This window comes from Mchenga conophoros, linkage group LG15 (genome assembly GCF_057382185.1).
Source record: "Mchenga conophoros isolate Kocher_MC1m ecotype Shallow Benthic linkage group LG15, M_conophoros_male_GT1.1, whole genome shotgun sequence".
NCBI lineage: Eukaryota > Metazoa > Chordata > Actinopteri > Cichliformes > Cichlidae > Mchenga > Mchenga conophoros.
In genome coordinates, this window is record NC_140540.1 from 4259255 (window position 1) to 4277378 (window position 18124).

The window sequence follows — 18124 nt, forward strand, 5'->3', positions numbered from 1 at the left end:
AAAAAAAATCCATTAAGTCTGCCCTTACCTGGGTTTGACAATAATCAATATTGTTCCACACAATAAATCACGAGAGGAACTGGCTGTGGGATGATGAGAGTCTATAGTTATTTGAGCTAAACATGCTCACAATGATAGAATTTAATTCACGCTTAGTAATTTTTTTATTGTCAAAGGCCAAAAAAATTAATAAATAGAAGAAAAGTAGCTGAGTGTGTTCCATTAAGGTCATAAATTCAGTTTTGAACTAAAACCTGACCTGTTAATTTAACCTGTGAATCATCCTGTGTCAACCAGAAGTGATTGGGCTAAATTTCAAGGGAGTATTTCAGAGCCAAACCTGGCTGTAAAGTACACGAGTAATCCCAAAACACTCTCATGGGGAAAAAAGTTTACTTTACTTAGACGTTTAACAGTTTAGTTTATTTACACATTTAAGGATTACCCTTTCAAAACTGCCCTGTTATTAAGTCCCTCTATCATTTTTCCATCTCCGGCCCCACACCACTGAATGTCTGTGACAGCAACGCCACAGTTATACAGCTGGAGTGGACAATTTAGCTCACCTGACAGGTAGATGTTGTCTCCCGCCGAGATGACACTGAAGAACTCGCGGTCGTAGAAGGGCAGGCTGGCCAGTGGGTACCACTTACTGTTCTGGGGGTTAAAACAGGTGACTGCTGTCAGAGAGCGCTGGTTCATCCCGATAGCCTGACGCCCTCCCACGAGAACTATCACCTCCGCTACACCTAGAGGACAAAGAAGCAGGAGGAGGATGGAGGAGGATGATTGCGGTGGATAAAGGAGGGAAAGAGGTGGGAGAGAACAGGTCATCAGGAAAGGTTTCCACCAGTAAATAGAGGCCAAGACTGAACCAAAGGCTCTTTGTGAAGCTCTCAGTGCAGCGGTAACCAGCAGACATGTTTTGTGGCGTGCTGGCTTTTAAGTACAGATAAAGTATACGCATTGGCTGCTTAAAAAATATTTTTCACATGAATACTGAGAGGTGATAGAAATAAAAAGTTTCTTGTTCTGAGTCAATACGTTTGTCGGAAAACAAAAGAAAATGCAAAGCAGGAAAGTTTCCTCTTGGTCGCAGGAAACTGCTGATTTAAATGTTGAAATTTAACTCAATTACCAAGACTGATGGTGCTGCCATTCGTTTAGTTGCCTCCCAGCTCTCAAATTCTTCCTTCCCACGTGTACTACAGGCGCTTGTCTATAGATTTGCCCAAACACACACACACACATGCACTCGTAGTGAAACGCGCACCACTTTGGCATGCCATAAGAGAACTGCATATTGAATAGGAAAATCAATTTGTGTACATTTGTATGTGAAGGCGGGGCTCGTGTGATTAAGAAGATACTTGAAACACGTTCAATGATTATCCCTGTAAGAGCTCACCGGATCTCTGCTCTCAGGCATCCACACGCACACACAGAGATGGTGGATAAAGACACCAGTGATCCAAAACACACAAACAGGTTGGCAGGCTGCCACATGCGTGTCTCAGGTCCTCTCAGTCTTCGGCGGCGGCAGCAGCAGCAGGTTCCAGAGAGCAGGCAAGACGACGAGCCGACAGACAGAAATGAGCTGTGTTTGTAAGCAGCAGGCAGGCAGGTGGGCAGAGGGAGGCGAGCCAGGGAGGGAGAGGAGGATGATGAGGAGGAATAGAGACTGTGCGAGAGGAGAGAGAAATATGGAGGAAAAGGGGGGGAAAGGTGGAGGCAGGAGAGCTAATCTTCATACACTCCAAACCAGGGCGAACCCCTGGTTCACCTGCTTGGATCGATACTCTTCCTCGCGTGCACTCTCCCGACAGGGCACATCCTCTGCTTCTTCCTGTTAAAATGATCCCCTTATCGTTTCTTTTCCCTTTTTATTTCTTCTTAAAATTCACTTGTCTTTCAATGCTGGTAAAAACAGAGGGCTTTTCTCTTGGAAGGGGAACAAGGGTAAAAGACGGGGAGATACAAAAACTACAATGGGCTTTGCTGAAGCTGAGCAAACAGACAGAGCCAGTAAGCGCTGCCTCAGACATATCGTGGACATACAGCTTAGACTTAGTGGACAGCTTAAAGCCGGCTGGCTCTCCTCCAGTGAGGTTTTTAAGAATGTGCTCCTCCGCGTGGGATGCGAAAGAAAGCGATGGCTCGAGAAGAAATTGTGAAAGTGTCACCGCAGAGATGAAGGTTTTGGCATTGTGCAGAAGACGTAAGAGTTTTGCACGCTGCCGCCTGCTCTGGATGTGTTTTAAAGATTTGCAAACTTGAAGTGCAGTTTAAAAAAAAAAAGATTTAGTCTTGAACTTGTTCCCGTTGCACTTCAAGCCTCAATCGGCCCGAGACCTCCAACAGACCCTGGGCAATCAGCTAGTAAATGAGCGTGCAATTTTATAGGACAGTCACGGTTACAGCGGCGGTTCTTTGTCAAAAAAGCAAAACAAAAGCAAACCAAACAAAAATAAAAGTCTTTGTCTTCCCACTCATGAGACTCCAACCTTCACACACTCACAGATTAATTATACTGACACTATTCTGTTAGTTCTTCCCCGTGATGAGTTTGTTGCTATTACTCTACATGCTTGTACTCCATTTCTCTTGATCACGTGTTATTTTGCAACTTTACTGGACTGTAAACGTGCGACTCTTTTCCTCGCCTTTATAGGATTGAATTTTTCATCTCTTTTCATCCCCCTTTTCCTTCATCTTATTAGCTGTTTCACTTTTGTTGATATTGACTGGCTCAATTAACTTGGCAAAGTTTCTGTGTCTATGCCTGAGCCAATTTGGGATTTTCTTTCTTGTGTGTGCACATCAATCAGTGTTGCACAGTTTAAAGGGCTCTTTTAAAATCTACGTAGGTTTGTATTGTTCAGGAAGACATATTCCATTTAATTGCATCTTAAGACAACGCGGACGATGTATTAAACTGAATTTCCTGATATCATGGGTATGTTTTTGCAGCTGGAATTCTAAAATATGACGATTGAGCTCAACTTTAATAAGACAAACAAATGATTCCACGTGCCGAGTCAACGTGCCTAAGTGGATGCGCACCTCGGGTCTTTATTATCATCTAGTGCACATGCGCAGGGTTATTCCTGGTAGCTTTCTGCTTGGCCAGACACGTCAGGGAGAGTACACATCTGGGCGCTGACGCTGCGGCGCACCTCTGACCTCTGAAGCCCCGAACGCATTCTCAAGCCCGCATAAGCCGACGCCGGCCTGTCAGAACGCAACGAAACACGAGTACGGCAACCGCTGACGGGGAGTCGTGGCATCGGCTCAGATGGCTGGTGCGTGCGCGCGTCTGTGTGTGTTTTCGTTTTTTCTCAGACAATGAAGCCTCACAGGGATGGCTGTCAGTCAGTGTGAGGTTTGATACCAGTTAGGTGGAGGGATGAAGGGATGGAGAATCGAAGGATAGAGACGAGCGGTTGGGGATGAAGGGATAACCAAGTTCTGACAGCTCTCCTTTTTTTTCCTTGACAGAGTTTATACCCGTGACTGCTGGGGGAGAAAATGCCTCCTCCTGATAGTTACTGACCTTTTGTTGCATTGTTGGTATACTTTCCATCTGACTGTATTTAAGGAAATAAAAACATCAGCTTAACTCAAGGTTTGAGTAACAAACTGCTTTATTTGTGAGTGTGTTTAATTGATTGGACGTTCTGTCCTCTTATCTGTCAAATAACACAAGTGACAATATCAGCTGCATCTGGTTTGGACCTAAATCAGATCAGTTTGGTTTGGGAAGTCCTCTTGAGAACAGGGATGGTTAGGAGAGGTTTTTAAATGTGGTTGCAGATCCTGTTTTTGGTTCCAGTGGGGACCAAGAACATGGTGAGGTAGATCTATTATGTCAAAAGTAGTGGTGCACAAGAGTTTAAACTGGGATGGACGGCTCTATCCAAATACTGACAGCAATGCTATCAATGTGAGGCCGTGTGTCAGGTGAGCAGACGCACGTAGGCTGTAGAGAGAGAGCATAATGGCAGAGGGAAAGCGGTATAGAGAGTCCTTTTAGTCTTTTTTCATTATTAAAGAGCTCACTGAGGTCACCGTCTTTACAATCCGACTGCTTATGGAAACCAAAGTGTCCTCAGGTGGCCATGAACAAGAAATAGAGATACACAGTGACCCACACTGGCTTCAGTGTTCAGACCTGCTAGTTTGGTGGTTTATCAGTAGTAGCAGTGATGCAAACTACCAATGACAGCCCGATCTGGACTTCACTCTGAGCTGCTATAGTTGCATTTTTACTAAAGGTCGCTTATTCAGGATACACAGAGAAACATGTTGATTCATTTAGCTATGTTGGTGTTCCTACATCATCATAACAATGTTTGCTTGGCTAAGTAACGCCATGGCAGTTATAAAACATGGAAGCTTCCAGGTCGTAAAACCTCAGCCAACACGGGAATTCCTTAAAACCTGGTTTCTATCTGAAGTCTGTTTTTGCAGAAAGACTTCTGGTCCCATAGAAGTGCACGGGGGGTTGATCTGATATCCTCGTGTTGGTGTTGTTCCAGGATCAACATTGCAAGTGACCAATCAGAATGTTGTGACGTCATACTTTTGCAACTTCGGGAAAAACCGGCGTAAAACAAAAAACTGTACTAAAGCTGCGTGAAACCCCCTCTGTCCGCCGATCAACGGACCCTAACGCTAACCCTTTAATAAACAGTAAGCAGAATTGATATTGTCCTTGCAACATTGGAATTTCATAAATGCACGAATGGCTTGGCGCGCAAAAGAATAACGTCACAACAATGTGATTGGTCACTTGCAATGTTGAACCTGGAACAACATTTTCATGATGGTCTGGGAACAACACCAACACGAGGATATCAGATCATCCGTGCACGGGGAGGTCTGACTGCAAACGTGTTTCTGCTGAGTTTATGGTTTATGCAAATCTTAAAAATAAGGACTGTTTTGTAAATCTTGGTCATACCTTGTTTTAAAATGAAGGATTATCTTCACTATTTTGTATGGCTAATGATCGGCCCCTTTATACCCGCCACGCTGTACCTGGTGAACAGCACCATACGACAAAGCTGACGCTAAATTGACGCCATGTCCACTTTCTCTAGCTGCTATCTGCACTGTGATGCCACCCGTCCATTCTCTTCTGCTTATCCTCAGGCTACGTCCACACTAGCCCGGATAGATTTGAAAACGGCGTTCAGTCGTTTTCACAGAGTTGTGCGTCCACCTTGAAACGGTCGAAAACGCTTACGTTCCAGTACTGCGCATGCGCCAAACGCAAGAAGATTCGATCTGCCTCATTTCTGTCTGCCGTTTATTTACTTTCCAGCTCATTGAAACGTCGGGGCAAAATGTCGAGGAAAAGCACCGAGTTTTTTAAATGGACTGACAATGAGGTGGAGTTGTTGCTGCGAAAACACAGAAGTACAAAGTTGCAACAGTGAGTGAGAATGAAAGAATTTAAAGAAAAGCTATCAGGAGCATGTGCAGACTGCTATTAATCTTTAAATTGAGAGCAAACAAAACAACTGCTGTATAATGCCCTCCGCTATCTTAGTTTAATTGGTCACATGACTGCATCACATGACTAAAATGCGCCATCATTTTCGAAAAGTCTCCGTTTTCGCTGTCCACATTGCCACGCGAAAGCACCGTCTTCAAATGTATTCGTTTGCAGGGTACTCCATTCTGACACAGATACCCACAGAGATACGGACTCACATTCACAAGGGTAATTTAGAATTCCCAATGAACCTAACCCCAGCAATGCATGTTGGCTGTGGGAGGAACACTGCTTGCTGTGAGGCAACAATGCTAACCACCGTCTTGCCCTTGCACTGAAATGGCGAGCATACATATATGTGGCTGTGTGATAACATTACCGGTGGCATGCGAACTGACCAGCAGGGTGGGTATGCCAGGGCTTTCAACCAATGACCATGCAGTTTCACTAAGACAGCGGAAAAGCTCATCTTGAGGCTTCAGAACTGGAAACCAATAGGTGACATCATGATAGCTACATCTACCATTTATTAGTACATTAGCAGAAGCTAAGTCCCTCTTAAATGGAGCTAATGTTCATCAGCTAGACAGAGATTTTTGCCCATCAGAGAAAAATATCAGTTACATCTGTTTGGCATTAGAAACACAGACGGCAGATGAGTTTAGCAGCATGGCAGAGAGCGAGCATAAAGAGGAAAAACAAGGTGACGGGAGGAGGCGTATTGTGTGGCAATACAAAAAGCTCCAGAAAAGGATGTAGTCTGAGGGACGGGCAGGCTTGTGTAAGAGCTGATTCTCAAATTGAAGCCCACCCACGTAGTATGATGTGACCACACACACACACACACACACACACACACACACACACACACACACACCTGAATGTTTCTGTGCATCACTTCCACCCATCTTTGACGGGAGCACACGGCCCATGCTTTACCCCATGCTGGATTCTCGATGTGGATGCAAACACACACACACACACACTTGTACACAGATGTATAGTCAGCAAGGCTGATATGAAGATAAAGATAGAATGAGAAGACTGTTTTTTTTCTCTTTCCCTGCATGCACAATGGGTCTTATATCACCTTTTTATTGGTCTCCTTGGTCTCTGCCTTGTGCTGCGACCTGCCTTTCCTTCTTTCTCTGCTGTTTTTTAACCCCGTGGCAAACATCTCTCTCATTCTCTCAACCTACGGGAGACTTTGCCCTCTCTCCTGCTTTCTTTCTCTTCCGTTCTTTTTCTCTTAAACCCCAAGAGTCTTTGCTCTACCTTCCAACATATTCGCCATTTCATCTTCCTTCAATGCTTCCTGCTCTTTTGCCTTGTGCACTTTTTACCTTTCGCAGCCTTTTATGACCTTGCTTTAACCAGGCATACTTTGCAGCAGAAGGGCCACAGGGGCATTGGAGGTTCGGCTGGGTTGAGTCACAGAGACAAAAACAAGGGGGATAGAAGTAACTCAACAGAGTGGAACTTGAGACTTTAGTTTCAATACAATCCAGACAAGCTGTACTCTCAATATCTAATTACCAGTGTGTACTACAGTACAGCACCGAAGAAACAAATCTCAGCTTTGAAGTTCAGGTACTAGTACTAGAGTGGGTCACCTGGATGATTTATTACACTTGCCTGACCTCTCAGACAGACAAGGTGAATGGATCACCCTCCGAGTCCCACCCAACGTTCACCATGGATACATCCAGATGTTCGCTCGCTTGACTCTTACTGACATCCAATTTATAGCTTGTAAATAAATAACCATTTGAAACTGTGAACTGTGACGCCCAGTTTATCTTATCCTTGAGCAATACCTACATTTGAAACATTATCTATGCAAGTTTCTTTTACATGGTCAGAGGGCCCGGTGGCGCCAGTGTCCGGCAGCCTCGCCTCTGTCAGTGCGCCCCAGGGTGGCTGTGGCTACAATGTAGCTTGCCATCACCAGTGTGTGAATGTGTGTGTGAATGGGTGGATGACTGGATATGTAAAGCGCTTTGGGGTCCTTAGGGACTAGTAAAGCGCTATATAAATACAGGCCATTTACCATTTTAGGCCATTTACATGCAAAACATATACAGCTTTTTAAGGTATTTTTGTATTACGTTCCTCAGAAGTAGAGCTACGATACAGTGCGACTAACTAAAGTTTCACGGTTGCAGATTTTTAAATGTGTGAATTTTGCTTCTTTTCCTTTCAGTAACTTTGATAATTTAACAGTTTGGCCTGTTGGTTGGAAAAGCAGCATTGTGCTTCTGACTTGAGCTCTAAGATCAATTTTTATACTTTTTTGTGTTTTAAAAAAACTTATTTAGGCTACCAGCAGGTAGTCCACATTGAACTCATTCAGCTCCAGTGCAAACTCTTTGAATGTTCGGGCTGTCATTCGCTGCCTGACAGCTTAACCACCAATCAGAGCATATTATAACATACTTCAGGCAAGTCCAATTAGCTACTGATTTTCAGTCCAGTTCTTGTGTAATTTGGCATGCCCATCTTTTCTCCCAGTTTCCCTTCCTAAAGAACCCTTTTTGACAGCCACCCCTCCAAAGTGATTTCTGATGAGGCTTTAGTGAACTGTAGGTGGATCAACTGAACTTCCAGATGGATCTCTCAGGTCTTTGATGGATATTTTTCTTATTTCTTAAGTACGTGACTTTCAGATATAGTTCTTTTATTTTTAAGGCCTGTCATCATTTCTTTTGTAACGCACTTTTCCAGCTGTCTCATAGTTTTTAAGGACACATGGCTCACCAAGCAGAGCCATGCCAAATGTTCGACTACTAATTTTTGGGGAATCGCTCTGCTGAAATTCATTGCAATTTAGTTTTATTAATGGTGCCAAACCAAAACAGCATTCACCTCAACTTGCTTTACACTGTAAGGTAAACTCCTACAATTGGTCGGCATGAAACATGAAATTTCCCACTAGTGGGACTAATAAAGGTATCTTATCTTATCTAATCCTTCTCTCATGTCTTCCTTCTCTCACCCCAACCGGTCGCAGCAGATGGCCCCGCCCCTCCCTGAGCCTGGTTCTGCTGGAGGTTTCTTCCTGTTAAAAAGGAGTTTTTCCTTCCCACTGTCGCCAAAGTGCTTGCTCATAGGGGGTCATATGATTGTTGGGTTTTTCTCTGTATCTATGAAGCGCCTTGAGGCGACTTTTGTTGTGATTTGGCGCTATATAAATAAAATTGAATTGAATTGAATTGAAAACCCCAAGCATCCCCTATGAGCGAGCACTTGGCGACAGTGGGAGAGAAAAACTCCCTTTTAACAGGAAGAAACCTCAGACGGAGCAAGGCTCAGGGAGGGGCGGAGCCATCTGCATCGACTAGTTGGAGTGATGCATGATTGCAACATAGTAATTGTTGTGGACTTTGATGTCCTTCATAAATAGTTACTTACTGTAGTTGAGTAGTCTTAACACTTTCACCCACCAGTGTGGGGCGCTATTGCCGAAAGCTACTGATCTGGTCATTAAGTGCACTCAATTCAGCTTGAAGAGATTTATTACTGTACACAACACATCTTCAGTAAATTACACTATCAAACATTCTATTTATATATATTTATATACACGATCTGCTCTGAAAATTGATTTAAAGCACTTCTCCACGTTCTCTTTTTTATATTAACTGTACATTTTCTCCTTAATGCTTAGTAGAGGAGGTGTAAAGTATGAAAACCATATAATTTATAAATGAGAACATTGCTCAAATAACTGTTCAGACTGTAAGATTATGTCAATTTAAGCTCTATTTTCCATAAGTCTCTCCCTCTAAAACCTATCTGCTTTGCAGCCAGACATAAATCATAAGACTACACAAATGACAACCATCTCGTCTAGTGTGACAAAAAAAACAAACAAACAAAACAAAACAGGGAAAATCTGTTTTTTTGTTGTTTTTTTGTTTTGTTTTTTACAAAAGCGTGCATAGATATATACATGTGTAAATAATATACATTCATATAGAGTTTAAGTGCAGAAAACTATGAGGATGAAGACTTTTTCTCATTGGGTATCACAGTCCCACTGACAGCCGCAGAGCAGTCTTCTCTTATCTGAGCCGCTTCTCTCCATTCTCTCTCTTTAGCATTTTTCCCCCTCCGAATCCCATAATTTCTCTCCCGGGGTGTTAATTTGCTACGGTGAGGATCAGAGGGCCAAAGGGCTCCAAAGGAAAGTCCAGGGAGGGTGCAGTGAGCGTGCTTGAAATGGATCTTGTGTGCTTGCGTTCATGCAGTGTGTGTGCATTTTATTGTCTGCTGGGCATCTGTTGACTGAAAATCTGCAGTGATGGCTGGTCTCCTTAGAAGGGAAAAACAAACGTCGTGAAGGGTTTAAGTGTCCTCGAACAACACTTAGAGGCTCAGTTCACCTCGAAATCCCCTTCCACAGACCGAGCTAGCTACACTGCTAGAGGAATGGGCAATGAGAGCTTCACATGTACAAAAACTGGTTTCTGTGTGTACAATAGAAATCATTTATAATATTAAAATGATCTTTTCTATTAATGATACCGGTGACTACTAAGTGAACTGTAGTTAGCATCTTTTTGCCCGTGCTTACAACGCACAGGTGGAAGCGAGTGAAGATCCTAGACATCGAGCAAAATAGCACCGTAATAAATGTTGCTCATGTTTGGGATGAAACTTTTTAGGTTTCTTTGCTTTTTAGCAAGCGCTGCACACTGTTGATGCTGTAGGGGAGTGGTAGGAAGGCACTGAGGCGCTGAGGAGCGAGCATAAATGAGGATCATATCTTATTTTTTAAACTTTGTTTTGTCCAAATTTTCCCAATAAAAGAAAAACATGTCAGTTCCTTTAGAATTCAACATATAGTGGATCTAAACCTTCTGGGCTGATGATTCGATGAACTTTCCATCCAAATGCCTCAATCTGCACCGTCAGCACACGCGACGACAGAGCCCAAAGCAGGCTCACCCCATCCCTCCTGTTGAATATTGGATGAGGCTGATGCATCCTTCCAGCCTCGCAGCAGGTACAGCAGGTCAGAGTACCAGATGTGGCATGAACGATGCTGAGACTGATCCGTGCTTCTGTAAATGCTGTTCACTTTGCTCGTGAGCACGAACTGCGGCTCAGGAACAGGATGAGTCAAGGTTTCTGGCAGCGGCTGGGGAAGCAATCGTTCACTCGTTCCCCTCCTCCCTTGCCCTTTCCCTCCCTGGGAGCTCGGGCTGGCAGCAGTCACAAGTCAAAAGGACAAGTGGAGGGAACCTTAATTTTGGCTGCAGCCCCCGCAGACACTCGGACCAGTGGTTGTCTCTTCTGGATTTACTGCCTCCATGTTACATTTATGAGCCGGGACAGTTGTGTTTGCTGAGATTTTCACTGATAAGCCCAAAGAATATCAAAAAACTCATACTCCCAATTCTCCAGTGCATAGCTGCATCTAAGTTTCTCTCTTCTTTGCTTACTTGTTCTGTCTCCTTCTCCCTCCCTCGCTCTCCCTCTCCCCCTCCTAAAATACCAATCTCAGACTCCAGAAATAAAATCGGAAGAGGAATCTGCTGAAGGGCACTCTTCGCAGAGAGCGATTAAGACATTTCTGGCACATTCTCCTGAATCCCGCGTTTCCGGTTTGAGAGGTGAGGCAGAGTAATCTCATGCTGCATTGGCTCTACAAGACAAACCATGCTGAATAATTACAGAGCAGGACAACAATCAACAAAGTCCTGACATAAAAAAAAGGACCCAGCAAAGCACACAATTGTCTTTCCAAACTGCTGACAGCCTCCCAGTCGCCATCACTTTTGCCTAATGGTTAGCATTGAGGCTGTGCATCCACACAGAAAGATGACAAATAAATTCAATTATTCCACCAAAAAGAACTGCTGTCAGCAGTGATGAGGAAGCACCGGAGGGGGATCAGCGATGCGGAGTGGTTTATCAGACCCGAGCCAAAAGCAGTAGGTGGCAGACTTCAGAAGAAAGTTATCTGATGATCTTCTATGCTCTCTTTACAAGCTGTGAGTGTTGTTCTCCTTTCTTTGCAGTGGTGGCACGCTACGACTACTCTCCAAGGATCTCCTGGCTGGCGGAGGTGTGAACGAGTAGATGAATGTCACGCCTACGGGCCTTTAGGACCTCGCACAACAGCCTGCTTTTATTGTCTCTAAACTGTGGATGCAAGTCGCACTATTTGTGCTTGCTGATCTAATAAAATCCACCCATTTTAGACCGCCACCACTAGCACAGCATTTTCTGGCTGGCCTTATGTCGCAGGAATGTAAAAACGGTCAGTAACAATTTGCTGTGAGCTTTTTCTTACTTTAAAAGTATGTAATCTATAATTACAACCTCCTTTTTTTCTGGCATTAAGGGTGACAAAAAAAGCTAGTTGCACTTTTCTAGCTTTAGATACATGAACGCTTGATTACAGATGATGAAGTGGACAGAGGGAAAGGCTGGCTGAGAGTGCAGCTACTGTTTAAGGATTCCCTCCCACAGTGTATGCATTTAAAGTTTTAACAATGTGAGTGTGTGTGCGAGTGAGCAAAGACAGAGAAACAGTATGAGGCGAGCAGGACCCCTGCGTCTCCTAGTCATTACAGCTCATTTGTCTGAGTGCTATTCCACTTGGCTGGGTTGAGTTAACAGTTTGCCCTGGCGCTCTCCACCCTCCTCTGAGCCGAGCACAGTGACACATGTGGAGAGAAGGAAATGGGAGCATAATGTATGAGTTTGTCTCGGTGCACGCACATTCGCACACAGCATGCACACAAAAGAAAACTTAGCTTGCTGCTTAATAGCAGGCAAACGCAAACTGTATATGGATGTCAACACTCCTCAAAGCTGGAGTGCAACTCATACGACTTAAGGCAAAAATGTTTGAGGGCAAAATTTGCAGCACCGGCGGCTGTTTAATCCCCTCCCGATCCCCTGCAAAGTCTAATGACAGCTAATCAGATGCACATCCACAGTCTAATTAACCAATTAGCAGCTAATGGATTCACATACACTACACAAAATGCCACGGATTCATTACGAGACACCCATAGTTTTCACTTTACCCAAGACTTTTTGGGCCAAATGTGAAAGACAGAAGGCAGTTAACGCAAAATGCACAGATGCAGCAGCAAACCGAGGGAAATTAGGGGTGACAAGAGGAAAAAAAAAAAACATTTAAATCAATGGTGCACATTATGTTTAAAAAAAAATGCAAAAAAAGAAAAGATGCAACATCGCTATCGGTGCGCACACATTCACGCAGTAACCGAGCGTATTAACACATCTAATTTTAAATCTGCATTTGTATTTGAAGATCACAGAGAGCCAGTTTCGATGCCGAACACATTTTTTGGCTCCTTAATTAGCATCCAATGAAATTAAAGTTCTCAGCTGAAGAATGAACTTCATGTCACGGTTGTGATTCGGGTTTCACGACTTTTGTCTCCAGAGGAAAAAAATGAGCTTTGCCCTAACGTCGTCCAGTATCGTTACAAACAGATTGATCTTATTCTATTTTTTCCCCATCAACACAGTATTATTTACTCTGCAAAGAGCAAAACAAAACGTGACATGCCAGGGCTTGTCAGAGTGACTGATTAACAATCAATAAAAACCGAGCAATTAAGTCCAAAAAAAAAGAAAAGCAAGAGAAGGAGAGAAATTACAACATTGCAGCACAGCAGGATTCTACATAAAGAAAAACCTGGCAAAAACAAGACAATTAAGGGATGTGTGAAAACCATCTGGCTGCTTCTGTTTAGCCACAATAGAAATAACTTCTTTTTTTTTTTTAGAGCTTGCAGCTAATGGAGCAAGTACTCATTAAAATGTCTCACTTTCTGTTAAACTTAAAAAAAAGTTCCTGCTATTCCATCTTATAAGCACACTGCAGCGTGTATCTTCATAGGCCATTAATATTCTTATTAGCGGTTAGCTTACACTTGTCATGATTTATGAGCTTAATTCAGCAAAACCCTGGAACAAATGAAATTTCACAAGCACATTTAGTATCTTCAGAAAAAAAGAAAACCTATCTAAAGCGTATACATCTATATTAAGAAAGTAGCTAATATTTGCTGTTGTTTACTTATGTACAGTTAGGAATGGGAGCTTGTACTTCTACCCTCTGGTGCCTTTTAGTATGTTTAAAAAACTGGCAAGTTTTTATGGGCTGTAAAGTCACATTTCTTTTACTTCATTAAATTCTTACTGCTCTCTCGTCAAGACTGTTTCCTGGCATTCGGCAACTGATTTCAGTAAGAAACTCTCTCAGAAAAGCCACTTTCTGCTACGTGTTCAGTAAAGCTGGTACATTTAACAGCTCAAACAGTATAAACACACCAGGATACTCAGAAAACAGCGAGAAGGAGAGTGAATAGTGGATGCACACTGATGATATGGACAAAAACAAAATCATTAATGCTAATGTTGCTCCGCGTGCAGAACAGCTATTGCTGACCAACATGGTACTTTACACAGTTACTAGCTCTTTATCCTGTGAAAGCCTACTAGGAGTAACCCTTTAAGCTCTTTTCTGCACCGAGTGGTTTCTGTCACGTCTCAGGCCTGGATATGGAATAAAATGACTGGATGTGCAACAGAAGTTAGTGAGGGCTGTCTCTACCTGTGCAGCTACCTTTGGAAAACCCCCAAACCTATTCGAATGGTCGTCAAACAACGTCTTCATTGATATAAAATGAGGTGTCAGTATAAAGGTGACCTCTGACCTTGAGCTTGAACCAGTTGGGTGTTAACTTGGGTGTCCACGCAGCCCACACACGACCCATCCAGCAGGGGTGGCACAGGAGGAATCGAGTACTGAACGGGCCAACAGCAGTAGTTTCAGGTTACGTCGACCTGACGTTTAGCTACACTTCCAGGGGGGTGAGCGCTACGACACAGCTACGGAGTAAATTACACACTCAAGCATAAATCCCCACGAAGTCTTGATGACATCCTTAGAGACCGTACAGCTTGTCACATTTGTAATGCTATTGATGTGCATGTTAGACGATCATTTAAAAATCTGACTTTAGAAACTGTCTCTCGTCTGATCAGATATTTTATTGTCTGTTTGAACAAAAGTTCAAACACGTTGAATTTTAAAAACTTCAAACCTCGATCTTAAGTCGTTCAATAGTTTATATATACAGGCTGAACTGGGCGGTCCCTGCCTTTTGCCCACCATCAGCTGGGATATTCGACCCTTACCTTTCACTCTGACCTTAGGTTAAGATGTCAGAGAATTATCTCTGTTACCTACCAGCCAAACAGACACCTTGTCTTTAACAAAGCCTAAACATAGGGGATAAAGAGCTGGCCTGGCTCCATCAGAAGCTCGCTAATTAACTTCCTGTGTCCCATTTGTTGCATCCTTGGAAAAAAAAACAAACCCCAAAACAACAATAACAAGATTTTCCTAAAACGCAAAACTAATTGGCTCGCAAACCAATTTGGGTGTTTTATTCATTTCCTCCCCCCCATGAAATTAAATATATATGACTTGTCTTATTCCTTTTTTTTTTTTTTTTAAATAGTCAGCCTTAATGATCCATTATTCATTGGACTCAGCTAACAAATGGCCGAGGAACACCGGCACCATGAGCGCAACTCTTATTATTTAAGTCTCAATGTGAAAGGATGTTAATTAAAAATATGTCCCGCAAGAATAACTTTAAAAAAATTCAAGGCTGGAAAAAGTGCAATTCGACTCAAATTTATCTCGAGTGTAAAGAAATGGAGGTGTGAGGCGTGTGTCTGCACGCACACTGTAACACACCCACGCATGCACGCGACTCACAAGTTCACAGATTGACTGCGCTCAGCAAGAAGTGCTTCACGGATGGCAGTTTTCCTTTCTTTTTCCGCATGACAGACTTATCAACCGAGCTCAGGTGGTGCCCCATCTGCTTGTGCACATTTAAAATACACACACACACACACACACACACACACACTAGCTTACTGCTTACACAAGGAGACGCATGCTCAAGGAATAAACTCAATCAAATGTCTGCCCTTCAAATTTCATTTCTGATCCCCTTCTCTCCCCCTCTGTGACCTCTCCTCCTGTTCTTCCTTATCACTGGTTCGCCTACACGCGAGTGATACCGAACAACCTCAAACTCTCCTTCGAGTCTTCATCGTTTTATCTTTCTTGCCGTCTCCTCGTCTGCGGTGAAATCCCAGCGACGACGTGCCCCGCTGCGCAGAACCCACCTTGCCCAGCGGAGCAGATGGTTGAGCAACAGAAGCGAGGCAGGCGAACAAGCGCGTTTGGCATCACGTGCACGCTTAAGCATCGTAAAATATGTTAAAATGATGCAAAAAGCATTTGCTAACCCAAACAAGAAAAGGTGCATTCAGTGCATCAGAACGCAGGCTTCTCGGCAGTGACGCCCTGATTAAATGCATGCCTCAGACAGTCAGTCATAATAAGTGTTTTAGCTTCACGGGAGTTCAAAACTTGATCGGAAAAACTTACATATATTTCTCATTCATTGAGCCATTGGGGTATAATGCATCATGAATGTATTCATCCCGGCAGCATTTATGCATTTATATAATTCTGTTGTACAGAGCCACAAGCAACTGGGAATCAATACACACTTCAGCCTGCATAATGGGGGATGTAGAAGGCATAAGATATGCACATACCAAACACTATAAAATGCGCCTTGACAGAAAATGCTTCTAGAAAGTGCCGAGAACAAAGAGAAACTAGCGGCTCGAGGATGAGTAATGGGATGAAGGTGAGCATATGTAACGCCACAAATGTCTTCTCTCAAGAAACAGATAATTCTTCTCGTGCTGCTGGATTAAAGATGCAAAAGAATAAGATATTGATCTAAGGCTGACCTCCCCATGTTTTCAAAAACTCCACGGCCGGAGAGCAGAGTCGGCTCGGTAAACTGACCTGCATAAAGTCCCATTTGTTAGGCAATTATCTTTATTCTACCATGCAGAAATGACTTGTGCTGAACGCTAAGGTGTGCTGGTGCGAAACTCATAATGCCACGCAGACGCTATAATTAGGTAAAGATTTACAGGGTGAAGAACGGGATCCTGGCCGACCTACGGGGAAAAAGAAATCTGACGGCCAAAAGCAATTTGGAGGCGCCCTCCAATTTTCTGGAATTATCCTTTGATTTTAACGATGTAAACAAACACTGTCTTCAAATGACTTGGACTTGGGTTGCAGTAGAAGAGCAAATGATCGGCCAGTTCCAAGAATCTCAAAGCAAGAAATCCTACTGTGCCTAGCTGCTGTTAAGAAAGTTGTTTATGTGCTAGGTTTGCTTTAATAAAAGTTTATAGCATCTTGCACAATCCTTGGAAAGCCACTACAGCTGGCCGTGTTTAACTTTTCAAGGTTACCTCAATCAGACTCGATGCAGAAGCCGTTTGAGCGACTTCTGAAAGTAAAATGCGTCGTGACTTTTGGATACGTGACCCGTTGCCCACATGTACGTTCGAGCGTTTACAGTAGCTGTGTGCAAAACATTACCGAGTTCTAAATCACCGCCTTTGAGTTGTGGGCTAAAAGAAAAAATCAATCCAGTGCACTGGCGAGCCCGCGTCTCGTGTGGAGCCCTGACCTCTCGGTCACCTTGCTGCAGTAAAATATGAATCGAGGATATGTGTGAGCGTGTGGGCGCCCAGATGCCGACAGCGCCGACTGGTCAGTTATGTGGGAGGCAGATCACGTGACCGCTACCGAGGCCAGGGCACAAATGATGGACGTCAGTTTATCTGTGCTTTATGTGTGCGCACGTACCGGCAGAAAGTCTGGGGCGGGTCCTCGGCGTCTGCATCTCTTGCCGTGCGTGAGGCAGCATGTGGTAACGCTTGGCTTCGTTCACCAGATCGCGACACGCCTCTGAAGATTTGATCAGCTCCTCGTTGTCCACTACGTTCAGCAGATAGGACGGGTGGATGAAGGGAAGACGCACCACCGCTAACAGCTCTGACAAATGCTGATAAGAGAGACATAAAGAGAGGGAAAGGAACAGAGAGTCATTACTTGTTCCAGGTTGCAGTTAGTGAGTGCTGCTTAAATAACCTGAAAGAGATCTAAATAAAGAAACAGAGTGGGTTGTCCACCAATTAGAAGGACGGCGGTTTGATCTCAGTCTCCTCGATGACTGCGTTTGAAAATATCCTTAAGCAAGAGTTTCCCTGGTAGATCCATCAGAGTGTGAGTGTGTGAATGTTCTTTTAGGTTCTTTTTCACCTCATTTTTTTAGGTTTGTTGGGTTCTTTAAAAATTTTCAAATTGACTGTAAGTTGTGTTATTGTTAATAAAGTTCCAATTTACCGAACACTAACAGTGTTTGAATTCATTTTAGTTGAAGTGATCAAAGAACAGTGTTCTTGCTGTATAGACAACATTTGTGTTTCTTGCTGGGAAAAGAAATGTTTGATAAAAGCCGGGACCGTTAGCGTGAGGAAACCTGGCAGTAGCGAGACCATTAGCTCTGTTACCGTCAGTGTCAAAACTTGAAAGATGTAGTGAAACCCTGCACGCATTTTCTAAAATTTCTACACTCATATCGGACAAAAATGCTAAAACGTGTAGAGAAAAATGAGAAAATGCCTAATCGAGTCCTCACAGATTGAAGTGACTGAATTTCCCCAGTAATT

The 18124-nt window shown here is 43.4% G+C and overlaps 1 protein-coding gene across 8 annotated transcripts in view; it reads right to left on the bottom strand.

The window, feature by feature from the left end:
• The window catches only part of klhl29 (kelch-like family member 29), a 255603-nt gene that overhangs the window by 50162 nt on the left and 187317 nt on the right, over window positions 1–18124 (bottom strand). For all 8 annotated transcript variants that reach the window (XM_085248104.1, XM_085248102.1, XM_085248098.1 and 5 more), the window contains 2 exons: window positions 17259–17457; window positions 567–749 (listed from right to left, as the gene is read on the bottom strand). In XM_085248104.1, the coding sequence (XP_085104230.1) occupies window positions 567–749; window positions 17259–17457 (382 nt within the window). The remainder of the gene's footprint in view (window positions 1–566; window positions 750–17258; window positions 17458–18124) is intronic.